The 26,812-nt window shown below is 41.2% G+C and overlaps 2 protein-coding genes across 4 annotated transcripts in view; one reads left to right on the forward strand and one right to left on the reverse strand.

Annotated features, from left to right (window-relative positions):
- Positions 1 to 14,687, forward strand: part of mapk10 (mitogen-activated protein kinase 10) — a 48,078-nt gene extending 33,391 nt beyond the window's left edge. Inside the window, 4 exon segments of the mRNA XM_030064915.1 lie at positions 696 to 722; positions 2,486 to 2,549; positions 2,998 to 3,075; positions 8,708 to 14,687. Of these exon segments, the coding sequence (XP_029920775.1) occupies positions 696 to 722; positions 2,486 to 2,549; positions 2,998 to 3,075; positions 8,708 to 8,850 (312 nt within the window). The 3' untranslated portion in view covers positions 8,851 to 14,687.
- Positions 14,688 to 16,137: 1,450 nt separating this feature from the next.
- arhgap24 (Rho GTPase activating protein 24) overlaps positions 16,138 to 26,812 on the reverse strand; it is an 80,874-nt gene continuing 70,199 nt past the window's right edge. For all 3 annotated transcript variants that reach the window (XM_030064912.1, XM_030064913.1, XM_030064914.1), the window contains 6 exons: positions 23,998 to 24,205; positions 21,980 to 22,112; positions 21,134 to 21,207; positions 20,924 to 21,045; positions 19,559 to 20,747; positions 16,138 to 18,490 (listed from right to left, as the gene is read on the reverse strand). In XM_030064912.1, the coding sequence (XP_029920772.1) occupies positions 18,226 to 18,490; positions 19,559 to 20,747; positions 20,924 to 21,045; positions 21,134 to 21,207; positions 21,980 to 22,112; positions 23,998 to 24,205 (1,991 nt within the window). In that variant the 3' untranslated portion in view covers positions 16,138 to 18,225. The remainder of the gene's footprint in view (positions 18,491 to 19,558; positions 20,748 to 20,923; positions 21,046 to 21,133; positions 21,208 to 21,979; positions 22,113 to 23,997; positions 24,206 to 26,812) is intronic.

Here is a 26,812-nt window from a genome sequence, read left to right on the forward strand (position 1 = left end):
CCGAACCGGAGCTTGCGTAATTGTGCAGGTTTAGCAAAACAATCTCAAAACACCAGTTACTGCTAGGTGCAATTTACAGCTATAATAGGCTGACCTGGCACGTTGTACTGTTCTGAAATGTAAGAGCCTGACTTTGCTTGTTTATTTGATTAAGTCTAATTTCTTCATCAGAGCTTCATTAGTATGAGGTGACAGTGAGATTGGGAAAAAGCCATCAGCAGCTTGATGAAGATGTCTAAATGCCACTTGCACCTGCAGTAGTACACTAATGAGTGCATGATAGGCTGATGCAGTCTCAGTGATAATGATTCCTCAGTGCAATATCTTGCCGGTTAATATCTTGTGGGTTGTGGCATATTTACAAAGTAATCACACACCTTGATCGTAGCAATCAGCGTACTGATGAGCAGTGGATCATTTTGAATATGTTATGACTGTGTTGTTTTATTTGTAGCATGTCTCATCACTTGTGAATACATCTATTTTGCAAAGTCCCCAAATACACCAAATATGGCTTACAGTAATCATTTAATACTACACGTATAAATCTAGTTGATGATGTTGGTGATGGTTGTAATGATGATTCTATTGTTAGTAATGATATGGCATGTGTATTATGGCCATCAATGGCATTTCTCCTTCAACACATTTTCTGCTGTTTTCCCCCTCTCTAATGTCATTTCATGCTGATGAAGGCCAGAGATCTCGTCCAAATATCCATGGTAAATAACAACCGCCCTACATCAAAGAAATGTCTCATGTGATGGGCCTAACATACTTTTATTTACAGAATATGGAAATCCTAAAAGTAACTTGGCTAAGCACTACAAATCATAATATAAATCAAGTAAAAGAGGATTTAACAGAACTTGCGTAGGCAGTCTAGCCATAATATCACTAATGGGATGAATAAACCTCACTGTACTGTATAGCTGTAGGTAAGAGAAGCACAGCTATTTTTTTTTTTTTTTTGCATGTGTTCAAGCCAAATTCAGATGATTATTATTAGAATGCATGTGAATCATCTCCAGTTTCTGAGGAAGTAAAGAAGCTGAAAAGAGATAAATCCTGTTCATGGATATCTGTACCTCTCATATTGTGCACATCTCCACACTATTAAACCCTGGTTTGAGGTAAACCTCTCAGTTTCATAACATTTTTTTTTTTTTTTTTTGATGAATGAGTGAGCGTTATACACACAAAAGCTCATCTTTTTTCAGACCTTCTTCACTGTTACAGTCTCAAAGGGCTTCACAGGGCCATAAGTAATAGAAAACAAAAATGACACCCTGTGAACTTTGCCGCAAAAAATCTGCAAGTCAAAAAGGGGAAAAATAGAAGAAAGCCCGTTCAAGGCCAGCCAGGACTGCAGTCAAATACAGTTACAAAAAAAACCCATTATACCTTACATTGCAGTCAGGAATTGCAGGAAATAGTTTCTTGAAAGGCGTGGAGAGTTTACTGTAACAGTGCAGCAGTCTGACCCGCTGTGCCTGCTGAATGGCAGCTTGTAACGTTATACTGCAGGTCAGAGGTCACACCAGTGAGGGTCTTATCAGAGGGAGGTGTCACCTGCAGAGGCACAGAGGAGGAGTGGTAGTGATGGAGTCTGAGGCAGGGCCAAACACTGAATGGGGTGATAAGAGGAGCTGAAAGGGGTCCAGATAGCATACAGGTGTCCTGTTAGGTGAGGTGACAGTCCCGTGGCAGAGGCCCAGTCAGACACAGAAACAGTCCACCAGGGTTGTCGTTTCATCCCAGCATTCCTGTCAACTCTTTGATCCTGTTGCTCTTAGTCACTGTTTAAAACACTGAGTCATCTCATAATTAGTTTTTTGTGAAAAGACAAAAAAACAAAAAAAAAACAAAAACAAACCCTTGTATAGTTTCATCTCAAATCATTGTAATTGATAGAAACTGATCACAGTGGCCATTTCCTCCATAAATGAAGAGCTTATGATATTTACCCAAAGGTAAATAAAGTATAACCTGTTCCTTTTCTTTTCTTTATTCCGATCCATATTTTATCCCAATCCATATATGCCTCCCCCAGCCTGTTTGAGTTGGCACCATTACCATTACCTTTGCCATTGAATGTAAAAAAAGAAATCTTATATTAATATGAAACTTTGTATTTCAGTGCTTGAAAGAGTTACTGATGCATAGATGTTTTTTTTTTTCATCCCATGTTATTAGTTTGTGAACAATTTCATATCATCACTGAAGCTGATACATCATGACTCAACATCATTGCACATCATTTATTAGCCTGTGCAATTAGAAAAACCAGCAGCACTTTGTCTGCCGTAATTCCTTTTAACTATTTCAGTTGTTACCTTTTCTTGGCTTTTGTGAACAATTGATGTGAAGCTACTCGAGTCCAGTGGTTTTATATTTTATGATTCAAAATTTTCTTTGATGTCTGCACGTTGTCAGCTAAACTGCTGCTAAAATGTGTGTGCTCTGTGTGCTCTCTCCCCTCTAGCCTCCACCTCAGATCTATGACAAGCAGCTGGACGAGAGAGAACACTCCATTGATGAATGGAAAGGTGAGGATAACTACAGCCAAACCTCTCAGCAGGAAATCAATCTGTGCCATAAATGTGTGGCCTGATTGTATTACGAGCCGTATGGAACGTAACAGATGAGTGATTTCCAAGAATGCATCATAAAGGAGCATATTAAACCAATATTAAATAGCTTGTATTTATTAAAGGTTATTAAAGTTTTCATATCGTGTTTTTCAATGAATAAGAACAGTTGGGAAACCCTGTAAACCCTGTACTCAAATCCACTGGGAATCTGTATTTTTTTCCATTGTCTTTTCATATTATTTTTCAATGCACACTACTATTTCTACTGTCTTATGTTGCAAATCATCTTGTGCATTATTTGCTGGGTCAATCATGTGACCTGATGTCCTAATTTTTTTTTTTTTTTTTTTTTTTTTTTTGTAGGATATACTTTTTGTTGTTTAATCACTTTTCTTCTTGGCAGAGCTAATCTACAAAGAGGTGATGAACTTTGAGGAAAGAACGAAGAATGGCGTTGTGAAGGGACAGCCTTCACCTTCAGGTACTCTCAGTGCATAACCCTAATCGCTCTGTAAGTGAATTTACTATAACCTTAAAGGGGCTACCCTTGTAAATTGAGAAATCCATTGTGCTGTTGACCATGTGTCTCTGTCTCCTCCATCTTGTTTTTTGAGACAAGTTCAATTTTGTGTATTGGTGTAATCTTGTTCCACATATGTTACTTGCTAGATACCTAAAGATAAATGGCATTGTTTACTGAGGTTATTATTGTTGATGATGGCCTTTTAGTGTTTAATATTCTATAGTAGACTGTATTTGTGATATATTCAATGTGTGTGTATGTATGCATATATGTATGGGCATATCATGATTTAAGGTTGGGGTCCGTGGTCCAAGTTCCATCACAGAACATTTAAATCTTCATCTCCAGTTGAATTTCATGCTGTAAGGGTTTTCTGACCTCAGCACAGTGAGTGTAATTCTCAGATTTTGCCACAGGGAGGCAGTATGGAGTCATCACCATAGCCAGTCTTTCCAGTGATTCTTAACACAGAGAGTCATTTGATGACAGCATCACGCAAACAGCAAAAAGCAAGACAAGCCAAAGCAAACTGCCAAGGCCTGGAGATCATTTTAGTCCTAGAGGATGTAAACTTTGAAGGGTGGAGTATCCAGATTTTTTTTACATTGCATAAACTTACATCCAAAAATAAATACATCAGTTTTAAAAAATGAACAAACAAAAAAGACATTCTCCCTGTCAGCTCTTACAGTTACACCCATTCCAATAAACTGATATCTGCAATGGCTCATGTCACTTTCTGTCCTGCGTTGCTGCTAACAGTTGTGATTTGATTTGTGATGCAGAGCTCCAGGTGTCCCTGTAGAAGTACATGAGTTTAAAGGACAGCTCACTCTACTCGGGCCCCCAAAACCATCATATCTAATGTTGACATCCAAACATGTCACTGCTGCGTCATTTGGCCCAGATACTCACCCACATTCAGTTTGGGAACGGTTTCAATGGCTCTATGTCAAAAGACTAATTCCCTTTAGAGAGGAATCAAGGAATGAGGTAAAGATGGAAGGAAGGAAGGAGAGAAGGAGAGAAGGAGACTTACACCACTCAGCTTTGGCAACTGTTTGTGTGTGCTTATCACAATTTCACCACCCAACGTCGGTACATTTACTGTAGTTGGCAAGTAAAGTCTTTTCTGATTCTGATGTTTACGGCTTTGGGATCTCATTGTCAGCTCTGTTCCTCTTTTCTATGCTTGAAAAACCAAGTTTAAAAATGATACTTGTGTCAGATAAAATGAACATTACCAAGATGTATCTTATATCAAAGCTGATTTGCACAAACCCCTTGCTGAGCAAAATCTTTTGCATCGCCACAGTCTGCTCTACCAGCAACACAGACATGCTAATCAGAGTGCTATTTTTGGTTGATTGAGGAAATTATCCACTAATAATACGTCTAAAATTGCATGCAAAATGTAGTCAGCCCATGATGATTATTGACTGGTAATCATAGTTCATTGTTGATCATCACGCCTACCACAAATAATACATATCAGACCTCTTGTGGGTTTGTGTGCCATGACGCAGACCTGTATTCAGCTATAAGTTAAATCTAGCCCAGGCAGCTTTAATGATATACCACATTTCATGCACAGAGGCAATTCAAAGTGTTTTACTGAGTAAAAACATACAATAAAAAATAAGGGGATAGAAAAAAATGCAACAGTGCAAAAGTTTCTTTACAAAGCAGAACAGGCAGTGCAAAACATAAAAGTGTGAAGTTTAGATGTAAGCTTAGTCAGAGTTTTGGCTTGACTAATATCATCAGTTTTTGCTGCATTGTAACAAAACGCTGCTTCATTGTGTTTGGCTCTAACTCTTACGACAGCCAGAAGACCAGTCCCAGATAACCTGAGGGTTCTTGAAGGTTCATGTGGCACGAGTATGCCAGAATTACATCTAGGCCCAAAAGCACTGAGAAATCTATAGCCAATGACACTGTCCGCTGAGTCACTAGACAGCTGTTATATTAACGCTCATATGTCCTATGTAAATAAGATATCTGAGACGCTCTCACCTGAGGCAAAACAGCCAATAGTCACTCTTTGCAAGTGGGAAAATGATTAAATTTCACTGTTATCATAAGTGATGGCACAATATGCCTCAGACATGGCAGCCAAGCAACCAACAACAATGGCAACAGCTGGTCTCAAGCACTAAACACACAACAGTCAGTCCACTCTGAGGATTGGGAAAGCCACCTGACATATGCTAAATGCTACAGAGAGAGCCTCCCATGCTGACCAGTAAAGGCAACCACCATAGACTATAAGTGAATGAGCTTTTTAAATGAATCGGTGGTAATTGAATGGACATTGTCCCCAAAAGGGCCTCCTGATAAATAAGCGATAGCAGTTCCCCCAGTAGTTTAAAAGCGACCTGCCTTGCTCACCTCAGCTATTTTTGCCACAAAATATCTGTACAAATAATATCTGTGACAGTGAAGAGCAATAAACAGCGTAACAGTGTGGCTTTTTGTTTTATTAAATCAAGATGAGGTTGTGCTCAGGGCAATCGGCGCACTGCTCTCTAATGTGGATTTAAACCACAATGTGAGGCTTAGCTCTTCCTTAAAGTGGCACTGCATCTCTGTCTCTCCGTCCGCCTGCGACTCCATTTATCTGTCAGTCTCTCTTTCTCTCTCACCGCATGAAGTCAGGCCGTCCATCTTTCTTCTTTTTTTTCAATCTCTCCACGAGCAATTAAGCAGATGGGCTGGGCTGCTAGTTGATGCTGAGTACAGCAGACGCAGTGCAGTGCAGGAGCTACAGACGGCACTGTTTCACCGCAGCGTGAGATACTCAGAAGGGAATTTAAAAAAAAGAGGATCTCAGAGAGAACCAGCCAGAAACAGATGCTCTTTTATGTCTAGATTAATGTGTTGTGTGTTATAAATTTAGTAGCAACTTATTTCTGTGACATCTGTAAAGAACTTTGAAACTTTGCTTTGAAAAGCATTATTAGGAGAATATTATTGTTGTTGTTATTCATAATAGTAGTATTGTATTGTAAGAAGTCATTTAGTTCTGCTTGATGGTGCAGTAGTGTGCCATAGCTCGCTTAGTCTTCACTGAGTGATTGGCAGGTTCATTTTATTTGGCTCTGCACACAATATAATGTTACTGTTGCACTAAAGTTATGCTGCCTGTCATTCTCTGAATGAATGAAACCCTTCTTTTGTACCATGTCATATACTAGTCTCTGTCTTTTTATTTGTCTTGAGACATATAAAAACAGGTACTTTGACAAAGAGAGCAAATGTTAGCTATACGATTTTTATATGGCTCAGAGCCATCTATTAATACCAGAGACGCATAGAACAAGATAGAGTTATGATTATACATTTGCTACTGTAGTAGAGAACTTGTTTCAGTTTACAATATCAATAAATATTTCACTCAGTCTTTGCCCTAAAACTTACATACTGCAGAAAATGCCATTTGTAACACTTAAGCTCTTTTATATTGTTTTTCCTGCAAGTGACTGCAGGAAATGATGCCAACTGTTAATTTGGCTTTGCCCCGTTTTACTGTAGGTCAGCTGAAATGGCTACCAGTGTCCTTTATCTCCTCCCACAGCAACAGACACAAACAGGAGATTTATGAACCCCCTGCAGCACTGTACTTGTCCTTTGCACATTTCACTGGACCATCAGTATGCCCTGGGCTGAAAGTGGTTGTTTAAGCACACTCTTCTTCTTGATTTTTCTATTTGAGTGGTTTAAAAAGTAATATGTACCCAGCAATCAGTGGATGGCAGAGCAGGAAGAATGAAGGCTATGGGAAAGAGATCATTTTTGTCCTTTTAAAGTGTCTCTCGATACAAGCTGTAATGAATATTGAGTCCTGCCCCTCATACTCTGCTGCTGTACTGCACACCAACTTTAGCTGTAGCCCAGTCTGAGTCCCACAAGCCTCTAAATGTGCAGAGCAGGACAATCTGTCAGCTGCACTTTCCCCTCTCCCTCTTGAAAGGAAATGATCCCTCATCCTTTTGTTTGGGCTGCACTTTTTCAGCTCTCATGTTACATGCAGACAAATCTCCTCATATTTGTGTTGTTTGCCTCTAAATTCATCTTGCCGAGCAGAAACAAATCATGTAAGATTTTATCAAAGGACATTCCAAACCTCTGAAGAGGAAATGAAAGTTGGAGAAGAGTCCAGTTAAAGGGAGTTCAGATGAAATTTCTCATCCTTGCAACAGCAGAGGCATCATATTTCCATCTTTTTATATTGTCTGTAGAGGGAGTCATATTATCAAATTGAAGAGTTAAGTAACAGTATGAATAATAATAAAAAGTAACAAGTGAATCATAAAAAGTTTATTTGGATAGAATTGATGAAAAACAGTGTTACAAAGTGATTTTACAAAGAGTACATAAAATAAGATAATAAACAACATGGTAATGGAGGAATAAGGTGAGCAAGCAGAATAATTAAAATACAAAGAATGATGGATGATTCAAACCATAAAGAAAACACCAGGGGTAAACTGTAAAAATAGTTGTCAAGTAAACTCTTCTCCGCAGGCTGCATAGGGAATGTAATGAAATGTTCACCTCTGACAACTCTGACAAAATGCCAGTTGAAAAGACTCTCATAAACACTGATACCTGTCCATTGGCTCCATTTGTGCAGCGATGATATCAGAATAAGGGCAAGATAAGGAAATTGGATTATCACTTGAAAAAGGACACACGCCACGGGAGCGGCCCGGTGGCTCACTGTGTAGAGTGCGTATGATGTAACACTGAGGCTAAGCCACAGAGGCCTGGCTTTGCCCCTGGTCTCTGTCTCTCCTGTCTCTCTTCACTGTGACTATCTAATAAATCAGAAATCCCCCCAAAAAATTCTCAAAAAAGAAAAGAAAAAGGACAAATGCCTTACCAGTAAATGCCTTTTCCTGTGCCCAACCATAACATCCCTCCTTTATCATCAGAATCAGAATCAGTTTATTAGCCAAGTACGTTGCATAGGAGTGTGTCCTCATGCTTTTTACAGATAGGAAAAAAATAAGAAAGAGAACTAAATGAAATCTATCATATAAAACTTAAAATATGAAATCATAAAACCTATGAAACTGTAAAAACTAGACATATGGACATTGCAGTGCCATTGCATGTGTCATATATGAAACAAGTATTTTCATATATAGACAATCCCTAATTGTCTTATGTACTGTTTTGAAATGCGCAGCTATCAAATGACTACATGCTGGCCTGTAAATTGCTTCAATTCGCCCTTACATAGCACTTTGCTTCAAAAGGACCAGGACACAGTACAAGTGTGTGAGTTTTGCCAGAAAGTGAGCAGACAGCCCATCATGTTCTTTCCAAGTGGAACTCATTGGACCCTAACCTTAAATACCCCTATCTCATTACAAACACACTGTGATTGTGGCGCACTGCAGGTGTTGTTGATGTTGTTGATATCAAAATGTCATGTAACGATTGCAATTATATTCCGTATTATTTACGCTGTACCCTTCAGGTGCAGTTATGCAATGCTTCTTGTGGGTGTGTTTCTGCTCCTGTCTTTAACGGGACTCTTTTACGTTGTAACCCCCTGCTGCTGTTGATTCCCTTAGCGCAGGTGCAGCCATGAACAGCAGCGAGAGCCTCCCTCCCTCCTCCTCCATCAACGACATCTCCTCCATGTCCACCGACCAGACCCTGGCCTCAGACACTGACAGCAGCCTGGAGACCTCCGCAGGACCCCTGGGGTGTTGCAGGTGACTAGCCGCCTGCCTGCGCAACCCCATGTTCTTCCGACGGTGAAGAACCCCCTAAGGGACACCCGCCTCACCAAAATGACCAAGTGAAAAATACAAAAAGATCAAAACGAATATATTAAGAACAAAAAACATGAGTTATGGAAACACATAGATTCACACAGAAAAAAATCTGAAATGATGAAATCTAAAGCCTGCGCGTTTTCATTGAGAAACAACAATGATATTTAAGCCTAAATAAATGAGCTGATATATATGTTTATGAACCTCTAGTTGCTTTGCTTATATCTCCCCACCTCTCTTGTACATGGCATCAAAAATGACCAAATGCTTTGACTGGCATCTTTCTGTAAAGTGTATATTGACTGGCTGCTGGTCTCCCAATTCCTTACACAAGCATCTATGCTTCAGTCAGTGTGGCAAGGTGGGCTGCCGTTTTGTTCATGACTACTGTACAATATAAATTTCCATTCCCTCTCCCTCGTCCCTTATCTAACCCTTCTGTGATGACACTGCTGTATTTTAACCTCTAGGCTTGGTCTTAGACACCCTCCCCTTCTCATCCTCTCCCAGCACATCCCCAATGTGAGGTTGCCAGATTTGTGTGTTTTTAATGTGATTATTCTGCAGGGATATGTATTTGCTCTCATCCAGAGCAGTGCCCCCCCCTGTTCTACTTGTAAATACTGTAATTCTGTACAGCTGAGGGGCACGCAGAGTGGGACTGATGGCCAGTACACTGGGAATTCTCTGAATAGCGCACCTTGCCACATCACCGCTTTCCACCTAAGTTGCCCCTGCCTGTAGCTATAGTCCTGCATGATCAGATGAAACAATGCTAATCTCACTGTATGCTAAAAATGAGTCTGTATAGAGACTTTTGTTTATATACAATGTAAACTAACACAACACCAGACATGGGGAGGTGGGGGGTAGGGTGTCTGGTCAGAGGATAGGATGTGTGTGCATATGTGTGTGCGTGTGTGTGTGTGTGCGTGTGTGTGTGTATGTGTGTAAACCACAGGCAAGGCCATAGAGACATTCAGTTAGGTAAGTGTCAGGGCTGAGCTCGGGACTTAAAGGGTCAGTACGCTCTGGTTTCAGAAATGATTTTGATTTTTTTTTTTTTTTTTTTTTTCAGACATCGCAAGATTATTTTTGAAGGTCTTGGAAAGTCTGATTTGTGTGTCAAGTCCCTTTTATTTCCCCTAGCCATATGTGTTTGTATGATCTTCTGCATCCCTCCACCGTTCCACGGGCTGGCCAACAGCCCTGCATGTCACTGTGTACCATTTCCCCCTCATAGGCACTGGAAGTCTGTTTCTAAGTCACTGTGGTGTTAACCGGACAGACTATTCTTATAAATATGACTGAAACATTTGAAGAGTTTTAGCAGGCGATATTGAAGTGATACTGTTGGTAGTTTAAAGGCAGGGTGATGAGTGTTAACCTTGTAGCAACGTATCGTTTTGTTCTGAAGTAATCTCATGTGCATCATTTCACGACGTGACGACTCATGCTGCGGTTTTGTTAGTAAAAAGGGAATTGGATATACAGACGTAACGTAACAGCCAGTTATGTTGAGTAGATGATTTCTTAGCTGGAAGATTTATTTATTGATTTATTTATTTTGATAGACAGAACCTGAATATGGCAAGTGCCTTTTGGAGTGATGCAGTTTTGGAAACAGAATCAGTCAGGGGTCCCAGGGCCCCTATTGTTTTTGGTAGGATTTTTTTCTTCTGCTTCTTCTTTTTCTGCCTTAAAAAGAACTTTAGCTCAGAGACCATAAGCCCCGTAGGTTTTTAATTTCCTGCAGTACCCAGCAGAACAAAACAAATGAAAACAAAACACCAATTGGCCAGATGGTGGCGCTATAAAAAGCAACTTTACATTTTAGCCAGTAACTCCGGAACTGCATGGCATATTTTTAGACAACAAAGTGATTGCACACATCCAAACCCTATTGCACATAGTACTGTTTTTTTCCACCATGATAGCATTCCACCACTTTGAATTTCATGCACCAAACCTATTTTTTATGATTTCTCTTGCAAAGGTGAGGGAAATTTCCATTACATTTTGCACACATCAAATTTGGAATTCCAAGATTACACCTATTACACCGTATTTTGAAAAATCTGATTTGCTGTAATGCATCAATGAAGGCAAAGACATGCAAACTGGAAGTTAGGTGTTATTTCAAAACCGTGAATGCCACACACACTTGGGCTGGGCGCTGAAGTGCATCAGTCCACATTTGCTCATGCTGCATAGCGCCATCATCAGGCCAACCTTGCAACAGGATTTGTTTTCACCAGCTTGTTCACACAGCAAATTTGAACTGCCCTCATTATTATCATTATTATTATTCACAGGATTTTGATTCTGTGTGGCTGTGAAGCCCCGAGCAGATTGATTATTCCAGAGAACGTATCGATCCTCATAACCGAGACACAGAAACGTGAGTTGACAGTGAAGATGTAAACATTTAATTTAATATGCGAGTAATCAGACGTCACACACGCATTTTCAAAAGGGTTCCAAAGTGTGTCATTCATATTTGGTCATGCTCTATAAGGTAGCTGTGAGGACAGATTGGCCATTATGCAGTTTGCAGTATTGTGGCTGCATTTAATTTTCGTGCTGGTATTGAAGGGTATGGATGGAGCCTGTTGTGTGAGAGGCCGAGGAAAATGGGTGCAGGTGTCTTCAGGTACACTGTACCTGGTGTGTATTTTATGCTGTGTCTCCTATCTCCTCTCCCTTGGCCAGGGGTGCACACCTCTCCTCACTCCACTCAAAGCCTGTTGGGTGAAACTTAACTTTTACTCGCACCAAGCAGATGTTTTTAATTCTGTAGGGAAGATTTCGGTTTGGCTGAAAGGACTCAGAGGAGAATTTGGCCCAGCTTTAGTCTGTCTCAGGATAGAGTTGTCCTCACCTAATTGTCACCATAACTGCACCCACACCCTTGTCCCTCCCTTTCGAGAGATTATACCTTCATCATCCCTCACATCTTTCGGTTGCATTTTTGAATATGCAATGATGTTGAGGTGTTATTAAAACCCTGTTTGACATGCACCAGATAGAAGGCACCATGTAAGCAGATAGAAAACACCGTGTAAGGTGCAAACTCAACAGATTTCCTGTACGTTGTATGTCTTTTTTTTTTTTTTTTTTTTTTTTTGTCTATTTTATTTCATCAGTATCCTTAAATTTAAATGCATGAATGAAATCATTCATTCACACTTTTTTTGGTTTGCACTGCTGTATTTTATGTTGTCACCCAGGTTTGCTGTTTTGATGCTCACACAGATGGAGTATAATTGATAGTTGAATGATTTAAACGCTCTCATGTTTGTATGAAGTACACGTCACAGCTTGTTCAAAGGAAATCTTTGCCACTGTAATAACTAACAGTTCACAACAAAGGCCTGGGTCAGACTGCAGGCAAAATCAGATTGGTTTCTCAAATCAGATCTTTAAGAGAGACTGTCCACACTGTTAACTCACTTCGTTACCATGGCAGCCCGTGCAGATAGGTTGCTGATGTCTGAAGACACACATCCCATCGGATCATTTGTAATTAACAGTGCGGACAGATCCGACTTCAGAAACAAAACCGTTTTGCCTGCAGTCTGAGCAAGGCCTTATCTGCTGGTAGGTGGAGAAGAAATTGTAGTAGCAATGCGCTGTGTACAAACAAAATCCATAAAGCTCTACAATATGTGTAGTTTGCATAATGGGTTGAATTCACTTGACAATCAGGTGACTAACAAAGATCAGATTTCAAAGCCGAGGACACTATGGAGACAGTATTTATTTATTAACAGTGATCAAAGCACCATTTACAATTATTTTGCCTGCTGAGTATCACCATATTTCTGGCTTCTGGACGTAGACAGCATGGCCCATGATATTACTATGTTCAGTGGTAGTTTTAGAAAAAAAAAAAAAGGCACTACAGTCTTCAAAGGATTTTGTGACATTTACACAATGGGAGGTGTTCTGATTATAGTCTCGAAGAGGCCTGAAAGACAGGACAGGACTGCTCAGGTGGACCTTTCATGTGCTCCTTTCTAAATGTGTCATTTGTAGCTCACGGTCCTTTTCATCTCTGTGATCTCCAAACCAGCTGCTGCAGCTCAGTGGTTCTCGTCTTGCATGGACTTTGCCTAACGCGCCCTCTTGCTGTACATACAACGGATTATAACCCCCTTCCTCCCCCCCTAAAAATGATAGATATAACTTTGGAAAGTTACTTTGTTAACACTCTTTTTTTTGCCAGTGGCTTGTGTACAGTGAAACACACAAAGACTTTTCTCGTCACACAGCTAAGAGGGTTAACTGAGGGCGGCGTCTCCAGCATAAGCTCGGGTTAGCTTGGCTTTCTGTTCAGGGTCTGGCCAGGGCATTCTCTCAAAACAGGGTGGAACTTTCACTTCTTTGTATCGTTTGAAAAATGACCAACTGAATTTTCTTACCACTGGGTTTAGTGTGCGAGTGGGCTCCTATACACCGCAAATTCTCAAAGTACTGTCGTAGTTTTTCTACAGGGCATTTTTAACCATACCAACGAAATTGATTTTTACCTGGGAGTAAAGAACTTTCACTAAGTTACGAATATGTTCTGGTCACTGAGGACACAAAAGCTGACACATTTATTTCCTTTTTTTCCCCCCCCTCCTCTTCTTTTAATCAGTGTGAACTTCTGATCTTGTGGCAAGATATCCCCTCAGACAATTCTGTTTTTAATTTAAAAAAAAAAAAAAAAAAAAAGGTGCTCTCTTGTCCTGTTTTATTCCAAATGCCTGATGGCTGGGGCGTCAGCACTGAAAACTGTCTAAAAGGTTGAACTGGGTGATGTGATCTGGCATCTTGACAAAAAGGCGGTCATTTCATCTTTACTGTGACGGCAAGCAACAACGCTGAGAGAGAGGTTTTGACCGGTGTCAGGCCAGCGGTGCGTTGGGAAATAGACAGGAGTGTAATCATGTTCATTTGTACTAATCTGATAAATGACTCAATCCCCAATCTTGCTTTATTGTTTTTCATGAGGGACCTAAAATAATCCCAAATTGATGTGTGTTAGCCATTTCTTTGTAGACTGGAAAGGGTTGGCTATGTCTCTCAGTCATATTGCCAATGAGAAATATTGATTAGGTGTCACAGGTTAGCAGATGCATCTTGTACTCAGCTGTGCCAACATAAAATCTTTGGACCTATTTCAGTGCTTGTGATCCCCAGCTTATTGATTTTTCACGTTTTTGTTTTTGTTTTTTGTTTTTTTGTTTTTTTTTTGTTTATTCCTGATGAAAGTCATATTGTAAATGGCAAAAAAACCATACAACAATGCAATAAACACTTTATTGCACTCAGACAGGGAGGCTACTGCAAGGGCCAGGTGAAGCTGATGGTAAATGTCTAGATTTGTTTAAATGTGAACTGAAACGTGGAACTCTAAATTGACGAAACCCTGTATAGCTCATCTGAATCAGGTGGTGTTAATTCTTTAATTCTTCGGTTATTTCTTCTCTCTCTTATTTTCTCTCTTCCTTTTACTCCGTGCTGTTTTAATGAAATCATTCTGTTGACATTGTCAGGTTGAAAAAATAAAAAATAAAATAAAATGTATCTGTTTCACGCTGATCTCAAAGCTTCAGGCTATAGCGTTTCAAATAAAGTCGAATAAAACAAACGCAAAAGAAAAAGAAACGGTTCAAAAAATAAAATTACTGAAAGCTGTTACTGTAAACACTCAACATTTTAAAGGAACTGTGTATGTAAAAAAAAATAGTATATGTATGTGATTGAAAATAAACAAAACCTTTGACCTTGGCTATCTGCGTGGTTTGGATTTGTTTTCTGGACTGATTGTTATGTGAATAATGAAAACGATGATTTATTATATTAAGGTTTGTCCTTTTTTAAATAAACACCCTGTGTGGAATACAACTGGTGAACTTAAAAAATATCCAAGGCAGACTGTTCCATTGAAAAAATGTTACAAGGCCTTTAGTATGGTTTAAAAACCTGGCTGCTGACCAACACTCCTCAGCTCCACGCTCCCTCATCAGGCTGCACTTTTTGGTTATGTATCATTGTATGTGCCCACAGTATTATATATTGCCTCCTTTGGCCCCAACGGGAGCCATCTGTCCTTTTCCCCCGTCCGTCACAGTGACAGCGAGTCCCCACCTACTGTTACTGGCCACAGAGACTCTAATCCAGTTCCAGGCCCTCTCTGTTGTTCTGCACAGCCAATCCAAAGGCTGGCGCACATTAACAGGTTGTCAGGCTGAATGGGGGGGAAACGCAGCCTGCTGGTGCAAGATGAAAGGAAGCGCACTGACCTTTCCCTCTGAGGTGTTATGTTCAATTAGCCGCATTGTTGTAACTGGCCGCTGCTCTCCCTCCAGTCAAAATAGATCCTTGGACCTCATACCATCACACCTTCTTTGTACAACAGTTCATGTGGGTTATACCAGTCATTTAAATGTTCCTGGGAAGACTCCGGTTTCTGAATAGCCTTTCAGCTCGCAGTAATAGAAATTCTATCACAAAAGACATTATCTGTTTTTTTTTTATTTCTTTAACTCATTATTTGCCTAGTGTTTTTTTTTTTTTTTTAACGATTACAATACACCAAATAAAGTCTACTAAAAAAAAGGATGGCATTTTAACAGCTCTCTCTCCAACACCAAAAACATTTTATGTCATGTTAAAGGGTAGTCTCACCAACATTTGTCCTGTTGAACACCAACACAAATGTGCATTGCCCCAAAGACACACAAATGTGTTAAAATTAACTTATATGAGTAATCACCGTCCAGTGAAAACCACTTACCTCCAAGAATGTCAACTTTTCAGAAACAAAGAAAAACAGTCTTGGTTTTTGCTTGACAGCTGGGCACTTTTCAGTTTCTCTAATTACTTTTGAAAAGCTTTAATAAACCAAGGGGTTGTAGAGCTTTCTGAACCCAAAGAAGAGAAGGTAAATTCTTTAACTGAGCAAAAACATAAACATCTTCAAAATTTTCACTGGACAGCAACGATTTACTTTTACATATAAAATTAGATATTATTGATCTATTTTCTGATCATGAAATGTGTGCAGGTAGTGTTGATCACATTGGGTGTCTGCTCTGTAATATGTTGCAAAAAATATTGCATCCTTCAAAGATACTGGTCAAGCACACTTCAAATATCAATATATCCAATATCAACAGCAAAGTGACACTCACATGAAAATGCCTTTTTATTCATATTAATTCAGACAGTTTTTTTGAAATTCTTTGTGTGTCAAGTATCATATCATGAAAGTATTCCACCACGCCAGTCCTCCCCTCTTCTGCCTCTCCATTCTGTCCGTAATCTGCTCCTTAGTGTGGAATTCACAGAACGAGTTGACACTGTCAGCTTGGCTTAAGCCTATTATTTCCTGGTGAAGGGTGCAAAATGAGAAGCCCGGGCTCCCCTCCCTCCTTCAGTTGTTCAGGCACTTTTTTTCATCGGTCTGCACATTCCAGAGATCCTGCAAAGACCAGCAGCAGGCTTATACGGGTCCTGGGCTCCACAAGAAAAGTAGCCAGCGGCAGGCCTGTGCAACTGGCTCTGTGTGTGTGTATGTGTGTGTGTGGGTGTGTGTGTGTCTGTGTGTGCATCTCACACATGAATGCGTTTTGACAGAAGTCCAGCCCCATGTCCAGACTCAGATGTGTCCTCTGTTGTACCCATTAACAAATCCACATCGTGTGTAGACAAAATTTTAAAGCTACATAAATACACTCATGTCATCAATACTCACAGTCACTTTATAGACAGTTACTTATTGTACACTGACCCTCGTCGACTCTGAAATGCAAGCACCATCGTGTGCACCATCATGTACTTCCTGCTGAACGCCTGGCCGTCAACGTCCTCATCAACTTTGATGCACTCAATGATTTCACCCCCTTGGGTTCACAGTAATTATGCACATACACAAAACTGCGCTGGCACGTCGTACCTACCTTCCCTGTGTTAAGCGAGGATAATAATAATAATAATAATAATAATAATAACACCAGGTAGATGTGACAAGTGGATCAACCGGCAGAGGAGTGCCTAGTAGAGTCTCACAACTGGCATCTCATTACAACTTGGAGGCAGAGACTGTTTTTCTATCACAAACAACAAATTGGAAAACTCTGCACTTCCTAAAAGCCTTCACAGAACGACAACTACAGAACTTTTAATGGAGAGAATAATATATCCTGGCATCTGAATGCAAATTTGAATTCATGACAGAAATGAATGCTTTAAAGGGGACCTGTCACAATGACCCGCTTGTTAAGTTTTGGAATTTAGTTTACAAGCTACAAGCGTCCTCCAGTACCGACTTATATCCATGTCATATCCTTCTCAATATAGTATGATTAAAGCCACAGTGCAGACTAAGAAGTAGTGTCTACAATTATCTATAAAATATTTACAGTACTCTTTTTGGTCATGGGGTGAATGTAACAGCACAAAGACAAATATACAATATATTCACCAATTCAAATGGCACATACTAAATGATAGAACATTCGGTACCACCGAGCTGAAACAAACAAACAAACAAACATGTAAGTGCAAGAAAAACAACTTGATATAAAATCAAAATATCACACATTGACAGTTTTGCTTATTAAATATAAGATAAACATTAAAATATTACTTTAATTTCTCTTTACATACAGACAGTATGTCACCTTATTTTGTCAGCATTGTTTCCCTCTATGTACACAAGCACAGAATTACATGGAACAATAAGTTGTTTATATATTTGGTTGGATTACAAAGGTGAATACAGATGGCAAGAGTTTTGGCATGGTCTTGCGGTGTTTTCAGGTCCAGGGTTAGCGATCATTTTTTTTGTTGTAGACTACCTTTTGGAAATCTTTGCATTCTCTCCTGTGTGGCTCTGGCAGGTAAAGTTAAACCACGGCAATAGCTGGCAGTAGATTACTGTGTACTGTCCCTTTACTCCAGCTCCAAGCGAGCGTCACCTCACTGAATAACACCAGATGTAGAGGAGGCTGGAGAGTGTATGCATTGGTAGTTGAGCGGTTAAAATAAGCTTACATGTACAGATAATGTACTGACGTTCATGTTCAGCCAAATCACCTCAGGTGTTAGGTGTACAGGTGGCTTGTGGTAACTCGACACTTCATTAATTCTTTCTTAAACTCACTTTTGCCATAATCCCTCTCAATGTGGCCTCTTAGCCTGTCCTCTCAAATCAAAAGCCAAAACCTGTTTGGACCCCCCGTCGTCTTCAAATCTCGATAAACCGTCTTCAATCTTCCATTCTCTTTTATGAAATCAGAGCGGCCCATGCTCCTGCCTTCCTTCACTGAATCCAGATGGTGTTGTTACGCTCCGGCCGGCGGGGATCAGCAGCTGGGGTCGCACCAGCCGCAGTGAGGTCGCTAAAGGTTGAGAAGAACTGCTCCATCTCCTTCTGCAGCATCTGATTTCGCCGCTCAGCATCGTCCTTGGCGCGCTCAGCGTTACGCAGCTTAATTTCCACCATGGTGTACTTCTTCCTCTCCTGGTCCAGCTCCTCATGGAGGCACACCATTTCCGTCTCCAGCTCCAGGTTACGCTGCTCCAAACTGCAAAGGTGGTCAATAGAGAATAAGGAGAAGGGACAGCACAGATGAGTCAATGGTATGGGCAATAGCTCAGCTGACAGAATTTTATAATAACCCAATGTTTTACTTGGCAAATGGCAAATTTCCCAACACCCTAAAGGGCTGAGATGAAGACCAAACTCTGAAGGAAGTCACCCTAAGGCTAATGTGACCAAGGCCACCACTTCACAACCAATACTTCACCATTTAGGACTAATTAGTTTGTACACAGTATTTTGAACAATAATTAGAGGTGTCCTTAGATCCTCTCTTACAGCCCGATATAGCCTCCTACTGTTCCCTGGAGAAATTACAATGCACTGTAGATAGCAAGAACAAAAGCTGTAAGTCATTCTCCATCATGGAAATGTATGAAGTTGCAAAAGACCATGAAAGGCTGACATTGTGTCCAACCATCAAAGTAACCGGCTTTTCCAAAAACTTTCCTCTGGACCAGCACTGGTCCACCCAGTGTCTCAACAGAGTGTTTACCAGAGAAAGGGAAAAGGTCAGATCTTCATTATCGTTTTCATTTACCCAGTGATTAACTATTGGCGAACACCCCCAACCCCGACACACAGACACAGCCAGGCTCATGCCGACTGTGTGGGGCAGCACTAGACTCTCAATCTCTGTGACCATTGTGACTTGTTGATGTAGCCTAATATGTATGTTTGCCTTGTTTCTTATGGCTGTTACTCCTTGCAGCTCTTTTAAACATTGCTAATGTCACATACTAATTTAAGTTGTGTTGTGGTATAAGAACAGAGCCTCTAACTATGACAATTGAAATACTATTAAACTTGTAACTGTGTCTGTATACAGATGTGGACACAGCAATAACTGCTAGATGGTACTAAAACACCATAAAATGACATAGTGTTCCTTTAAGGCCACTTTTAGACCATTTTAGAGGATTTTATATGTATCATGTATCATGTGTTTTTTGTTTTATTTTATTTTATTGTTTTTACTTTTTCCATTCAAATATTCTAAAGTTCTAAAAATGAGATCTCTGTAAAGTGATACAGTTATAGAAAGGAACTCTACCTCTTTATCTTGGCCTCATACTCCGCCTTCTGCTTGTGCATCTCCTGTTTAAGGCTGGCCACCAAGCTGTACAGAGCACTGTGGTTGCCAGACCCATTACTGACAGGGAAACCATCACTATTATCACTACTGCTGGTGCCTCGACTGCTCCTTCCTCCTCCATCTCCGCCTCCCTCTCCATTGCTGTTTCTCCCCTCCCTATCTCCTCCTCCGCCTGACTGGGGAGGCTCATTATCTTGGGCTGGTCCGTCCAGGTCTTCATAGTGACCCCCATAGAAGTCCTGTTCAGGGCAGGTGGTGGTGGAGGAGCGACATGAAGTGGAGTTGTCTGGGAGGGAGATCTCGCAGGAGGAGGTGGACCAGGTGGCGCTGTCGACGCTCTGCTTGTCCTCACAGCTGCTGCTCAGACACGTGGTGGCTGTCTGGTTCTGCTGCTGGAGGTTCTGCTGGTTTAACTGGACATTGTCGTACGTGGACAGACGGTTCTGACTGGACGTTTGATCCCCACTGGGGCAATCTCGTGTTTTGTTGTTGTCCCGTAATGTGACACAGCCATTTGGTACCCAGAGACCATTGCGGCTGTTCAGACTCCCATTGACCACATCAGCGCTGGAGACGCCCATGCGCATGACTCCGCTCCCACTCCCTCCGGTGTTGTTTCCACTCGCCACGCCCATTTTTGTGCCTGAGCCTTTAAGAGTTCCATTGCGCCGTGTCTGCAAGGTCCCACCTCCGGGCATGGTTTGGCTCTTTCCTTGATTTGGATCTGAGGAGGGCGAGGAAGAGCTGAAGGAGCCATTAGTAACAATTCCACTGCCTTTACTGAAGGCTGGGTTCTTTTTTACAGTCAGTGGCGGGCTGCGGGTGAGGTCAAAGCGATTTATGAGACCATTACGAGGGCTGGCTGATCGCGGGGAGCCATTGTTGTCTACCTGCTGTCGGTGCGAGGGAGATTCAGGTGCCTCCCAAACACACTGCCGGACAATCTGTGTGTTGTTGTTCTCTGCATTCTGGTTTTGGCCCACAGACACGGTGGTAAGGGTGGAGGTAGTCGTGGTGACTTGTTGCCGTGGCAATTCAGGATTGTTGTTGACAAGCTCTAGCGCCATGGGGCTGTCCTCATCTCTGGGAAACAGCACATCGTGTTGGCCAATGAAAACAGCCATGAGCTGCTGGACCAGAACCGTACCTGACAACATGGGCACACATAACGTCAAATTAAAATTACTAGCTGTGCATTTCAGCTCAGCATTTAATATAAAATCAAAATCATGCACCATAGAACTCTGCATTTTATACACAAGTAAAAGGTACAGATTTGTACCTTTAATGTCTAAGGTACACCTGGGCACCTTGAATACTGACCTTCCATGATGGCTACTGGATCCTCAACCTTCGGCCTCAAAATATTTGGCCCAAATACCGTGGCCAAATTCTGTACGCTCATTTTATTCACTCCTGAATATGACTGGACTTCATCGAGAAATCTGGGAAAAGAGAAAGCTGTTAGTTCACTTTTAATTGCAAGATAAAAGTAACAATTTGAAACCCATACAGTAGTGGCAATGAATGTACCTGCAGATGTACTTGAGAAGGTTGTAATTGACCGAAGGCAGGCTTTCTACAAGTCTTCTCAGCTCTTTCATACCCTGGAGACGGAACACACACAGGGGACACAGTGTATCGTACAACCAAGTATATGAATTTAATATTTATAACAGCTGTAATCAATCAAGGGTGATTAACTGGTGACCTCATGATGGAACAAAAGTAAAAACATTACAAATTCATCATCATGTGCTACCATGTATACATGCATGTACATGTTACACACACACACACACACACACACACATGCACACACACAGGTGTCTCTTTGCTGTGAAGACACAAAATGGGCCTCTGAAGTGAAAATGACAGGAAAGAGGTTTGGGGAGACACTGGGGGGAGGCGGCAGAGTGGTCCCCTGTGAAGCGTGCATTATGCTGTGAGAGAAATCCAATTTAGATGCTAGAAGGCACAATAAAGTCATTGTACTGCGAACAGTAGGGCAAGGTATGGATGACTGGGCACCAAGAGACCAGCTTTATGCCACAGAAGAAGCCTTTGAGACACTGAAGTAAAAGCTTTCTGCAGGGCCCTTTTTGCTGTTGATGTATCAATCAAACAAGAAAAAAAAAGAAAAAATCAATCATGCTTTACATCTAAAATCAGAATTTTTATATATATGCAACCCCAGTCTTCGCATATATCACTGTAGGGGTTGTAAGGAAATCGAAATGTGACAGCGACACATTCTTAACATGCAAGCAACACAGTTTAAGTGTCAGAGTAATATTCCTTAAAGTGATCTGTAAACGAAACTTATCTGCAGTTACTAGCAGAAGCAAAAACTCATATTATCAAATACTCTTGTCTTACCACTCCCTCATCCTTGTTGAGGAGTTTGGTGCAGGCCAGGAACTCCTCGTACTTCGAAAAGGGGATGACAGGCTCCGGCAGCTCTCTGAGATACAGCTTCAGTAGAGAGGCTACTGTATGGACATCTGTGTTGCTGTAGAGAAAGGGAGACAGGACCAGGAGGAAAAGGGTGCACAGGGTTCAGATCAGAATTAATTATGGTAAAAAAAAAAAAAAAAAAAAATCAGAAGGACAGAAAAGAAGCAGTGCTTGAATTTGCATTTCACCATAAATCAGCGTGAGCCTAACCTGGTCTTAAATCAGTGGGTAAGGTGTGAGTAGAGGTGGGTTAAATCAAACAGAGGGATGAGGGCAGAGGTGTGCCGTCGTGTAGCTGCCCACTTGCAGTTGTGATATGTTCTGTGTTTCTAAGAAGAGCTGGGACGTTGATATATTGCCTCGATCCCGACAATCCCATGCAGGTTTTATTTATGGCCGTCAGAGCTGATAGTGGGAATAGTAGATGAGGAGGGTGGCAGGGAGAGTAGATGGGAAGAGGAGGAGGGGTGGAGGTGGCAGGTTGGGATTCCATCACTCATGTGCCTCTCTGTCATCCTGAGTTATGGATGAAGGTGTCACATCACAGCACAGCTCTGCCATATTAGGAACAGCCACAGCTATTGACAGTGTGTAATGCTCTTGGTTTCTCAGCTGGCTGTAAGTGTGTTTCCAGTAATAACAGCTTGATTGTCTTCACTCCAGCACTAGGTGCACAGTAGGAGTGTAAAGATGACCGATTTTAGTTCTGTTAAAGCTGCACCTCTAGATGGTGTTGAGCATATAGACTCTATTTGCAAATGTACAATCCACGCCTACCCGGGACGATCGCTTGTACAAAACCAAGCATAAACAGAAAAAAAGGTTTTTGGATGGAAAAGAAAGATGCATGTCACTCTCACAAGGCTCCTGCTGGGTTATTTGGATTATTACTTCAACCTGAAAATGTGGAGAAGCTTCAGACTTTTAGCTATTAGGTAAGCTGCCTTGAATGATTTTTTTAATATATGAATATCTGCAAAATGTGTGGTTTCAGAAATGATCTGAATGAAGTTGAAGTGGTGATCAGACAAAGAGGAAGTGAGAGGAGCTGATTGTCGTGCCCATGCAGAAAAAATATAAAGCTACAATCAGGAAATAACAACAGGCTGGCTATAAGCTGCATGATGGAAAGAGGCCTACGGTGATGACTCTGCAATTGCAATCATTGCAAGTGCAACTGCAATCATTTTACTGTAATAATGGCATGTGATATGGGTTGAAGTAGCTTTAATGATCTGTCCAGTGATTCCATGGTTGCACAAATTACTCTCCTCCCTGTCTCACTGACCCAGAAAGACTTACTTTGGCTTTGAACACACTATTTAACACCTAAAATGTGTGTCCTTAACTTCTCAGCCTGTGCCAGATTAGATGACTTGTGTGCTGCATTGTAGAGAACAAACACGGGAAGGAGCAGGACGAAATTAAGATGTGCATGCACCAAATACAGGTATCATCCCATTTTTATATCTGTTTGATGCCATGACTCAAACATACTCAAAGCCCAGTGCAGTGCCAACAATGTGAAAACCTTATTAGGTAGTGTCATGCAAATAAGGCAACACATTGACTCAATGTGCCATGACAGTTAAATAGTCTTTGTATGGAATTAAAAACTATTGAATTTATCTGTGGAATAAAGTTTGCATGAATGCAAATCTTTTCAAAATAATTAGAAATATGCAAACTTTTCCCCCCACCAATCCTGGAAATATTTCTCCAGATATTTCTGTGTTATTCTAGTATCCCTAAAAAGATATTACTGTGTGTTATGTCCACGGCTGATTCTTCCAAATCATCATTTTTTAAAAAGCAGTCCACTCACTGAAACAGACCGACAGAACAAAACTGGTGGGATTTGATTCTCACCTAGTATGAGCACACATGTTAAAATGCTTCAAAGGAACCAAACCGGCCTAAGCTTCCATGTGTTGTCTCACCAGTCAAAGGAGGGTTTCTCTCCACAGTCGAAGGCGTCTTGCAGCTCTTTGACCAAGTTGGCTTGTCCCGGCAGCCTAAACAGGCCCTCCTCCCGCAGGCCCCACTGCCGAATGAAATCCACACACTGCTCCACCAGCATAGGGGCAAGCTTGTTCCCAAATCGACGCTCATAGCGCACAGTCTCCTCCAGTTTCTGACCAAAGATCCCTGAAACACAAATCACAACGCGGGATGATGTAAGTCAATGGTGTGTTGACAAACCATGATAATCCTGCAGCCAATCAACAATGAAGGAGACACTGTTCTGAGACCACATTTGAATAAGTCATACACATCCATACTTTCATTATTTTACACTTTGAAAAAGAGAATTTCCACAAATTAAAAAAAGTGTACATGTGTAACCACAGTGAGTGAGTTCAACACATCAAAGGGAAGAGGTTCGATCATGTTTTCCTTTTTCTTATCACAAAAAGAATTTGGTTCTCTGTTTGCAGTTAGGTTCTTTGGACTATCATTATGAAATTACAGGAAAAAATAACTTTGCTTTTGAAACATAAGTACTGTTGTGATATGCTGCACCAATAGCATTAGCTTTTCCTCCCATCTTATTCCCACATGAAAAGAGCATTTCTCCAAGAATTACAAAAGCATTAGCATTAGCAGGCACATCAAAGTGAGAGGTTAAATTGATTGGCGTACTACCAGACTTTTTTTTTTCCCCCCTCCTGATCTGCGATAAAATTGGCCAGACAGTCCAGTAAACCAAAGAACATACAACCACAAAGCCTTAGTTTGATGATCAAATCTCCAACTTCCTGCTGAATGCCTGTCGCCTTTTGTCTGTCAGTCGCAGTAGATAAAGACCGATTCCCATTTTGCAGGGGTCTCATGTGGACGCAATACAAGAGGGGATTAAGGCCAGCCTTCCTGAGAGATTTGGATCTGCATACTTTTCCGGTCTCCAGATACAGACAGAGTACTCACACACATACGTACACGTGGTGCATGTGGTACAGTGACTGAACTGGATTGGGCTTACTGGGCTCCTCATGCTTTTGATAGCATTTGACATGGAGGTTTTTCTAAGCGCTGGCTTCTTTCAACAATACCGTCATGAAAGTGTATTGATGCTATCATACTGATGGAATATGTGGCTTTTGTTGTAAACCAGTGAAAGCAAACCAAATGTGCCACGTGCTTGACAATGTTCCCAACTGGATCTTTCTGCTCCAGTGCAGGTTCACTAGATATTAAATGGTGACAGAAACATATGACTCCCTGCTACAAATCATGGTGTGCTGTACTCACCCCTCTTGCATCTGACACAACTTAACCATTTCTGGTAGAAACGTCTATTAATCAAAGGATGACAGGACAGGGCAGCAGAGGTGCAAAAGTCTCTGTATTCTAGCATTTTACAAAAAACCACTTCAGCCATTGGAGTTACGTCTGGAGGCGGTGGCGTAATCAAAGAACGAATGCAGAAATAAAACAGAGGCATCAGCGCCACAGCAACTCAGTCGTATCATCTTCAGCAAGAAGGTTTGATTCGCCGTAAAGAAAGCCAGAAACCATATTCCTGTGGAGTTGTTGTGTTTGTTTTCTCTTTCCTCTGGGTCGGTCAAATCCCACAGTTCAGCCAAGGTTTGGGGTCTTTTCTCCTGCAATATTTACAGTATCCAAAAATAAGAAAAACAGCAAACAGCCATAGCTTCCCAAGAAATTTGTATCTATTTGTATCAGCCTGAAAGAGGGATAAGCCAAGCTCCAGCAGAGAGAAAACACCTTGAATGATAACTAATATCCACACAAAGGTGCAGAATCCAAAGCGGGGATGGAGAACAAATGAAACGAGGGAGTGCGACTGAGTGAAAACAAGGTCATCCGTCTAGATGTTCTGGTCATGAGTCTAGGAATGCTTTCCTGGGTCACATGTAACTGTGTGTGGGGACGAGGTTAAGCAGTGCATGTGTGAGTATGTGTGTGTGTGTGTGTGTGTGTGTATGATTCCCACTACCACATGCTGCAGACTGCGTAGTATCAGGGAGCTGAGAACTTGACACACCGTTTCTTCCTGATATGAGAGTGACAACTGCACACCATAACCAATTAACACACTCCTTCAACATTCTACCTAGCTTCACTGCCACACACACCTCACACACTCATACATCCCCGACACACACACACACGCATAAACGCAGACACAATGAGAAGAGAGAGAAAAATCCAGACATACAGTACATCCTGAATGGTCTAGGCAACCTCTTCTCGCTTCTTTTCATCACTTCAGACATCTAGAAGCAAAGAGTCTTCTTTTCTCTCTTTTCCTCCCTCTCACTGTCCTTGGTTTAAGTTGTGCTGATGTTTATTTGCGTCATGCTGAAGTATCATCACGACACTGAATTGGTCCTATAGGACAGTGGCTCTCAAAGTCGGGGGTCTGCAAAATAACTGATAAAATTGTGCCGCCACTGGGGAGCACGTGCACCACGCCAAAGATGCTGTATACAAAAAACATGCATTACAAGCTGCGCTAATAGCATGAATTTTTTGATAGACGGATGGTTGTTTGTCCATATCAGAATAATACAACAACAGACACAGTGCAAATTTTATGTGCCTTATTTTGCCACTCATTTTTTAATAATAGTATTATTAGGCAAAGGGAACACAAGTTCTATTTCACTTTTAATTCCTGTTATGGAAATGGATGATGTTCATTGAAGAAAAGACACGAGAGAGAGAGAGACATGGAGCCAGGATGACTTAGGTTGAATATTCAGGTTTACTGAGTCACGTGCCTCAGGA

Source organism: Myripristis murdjan, chromosome 12 (assembly GCF_902150065.1).
Source record: "Myripristis murdjan chromosome 12, fMyrMur1.1, whole genome shotgun sequence".
Lineage (NCBI taxonomy): Eukaryota > Metazoa > Chordata > Actinopteri > Holocentriformes > Holocentridae > Myripristis > Myripristis murdjan.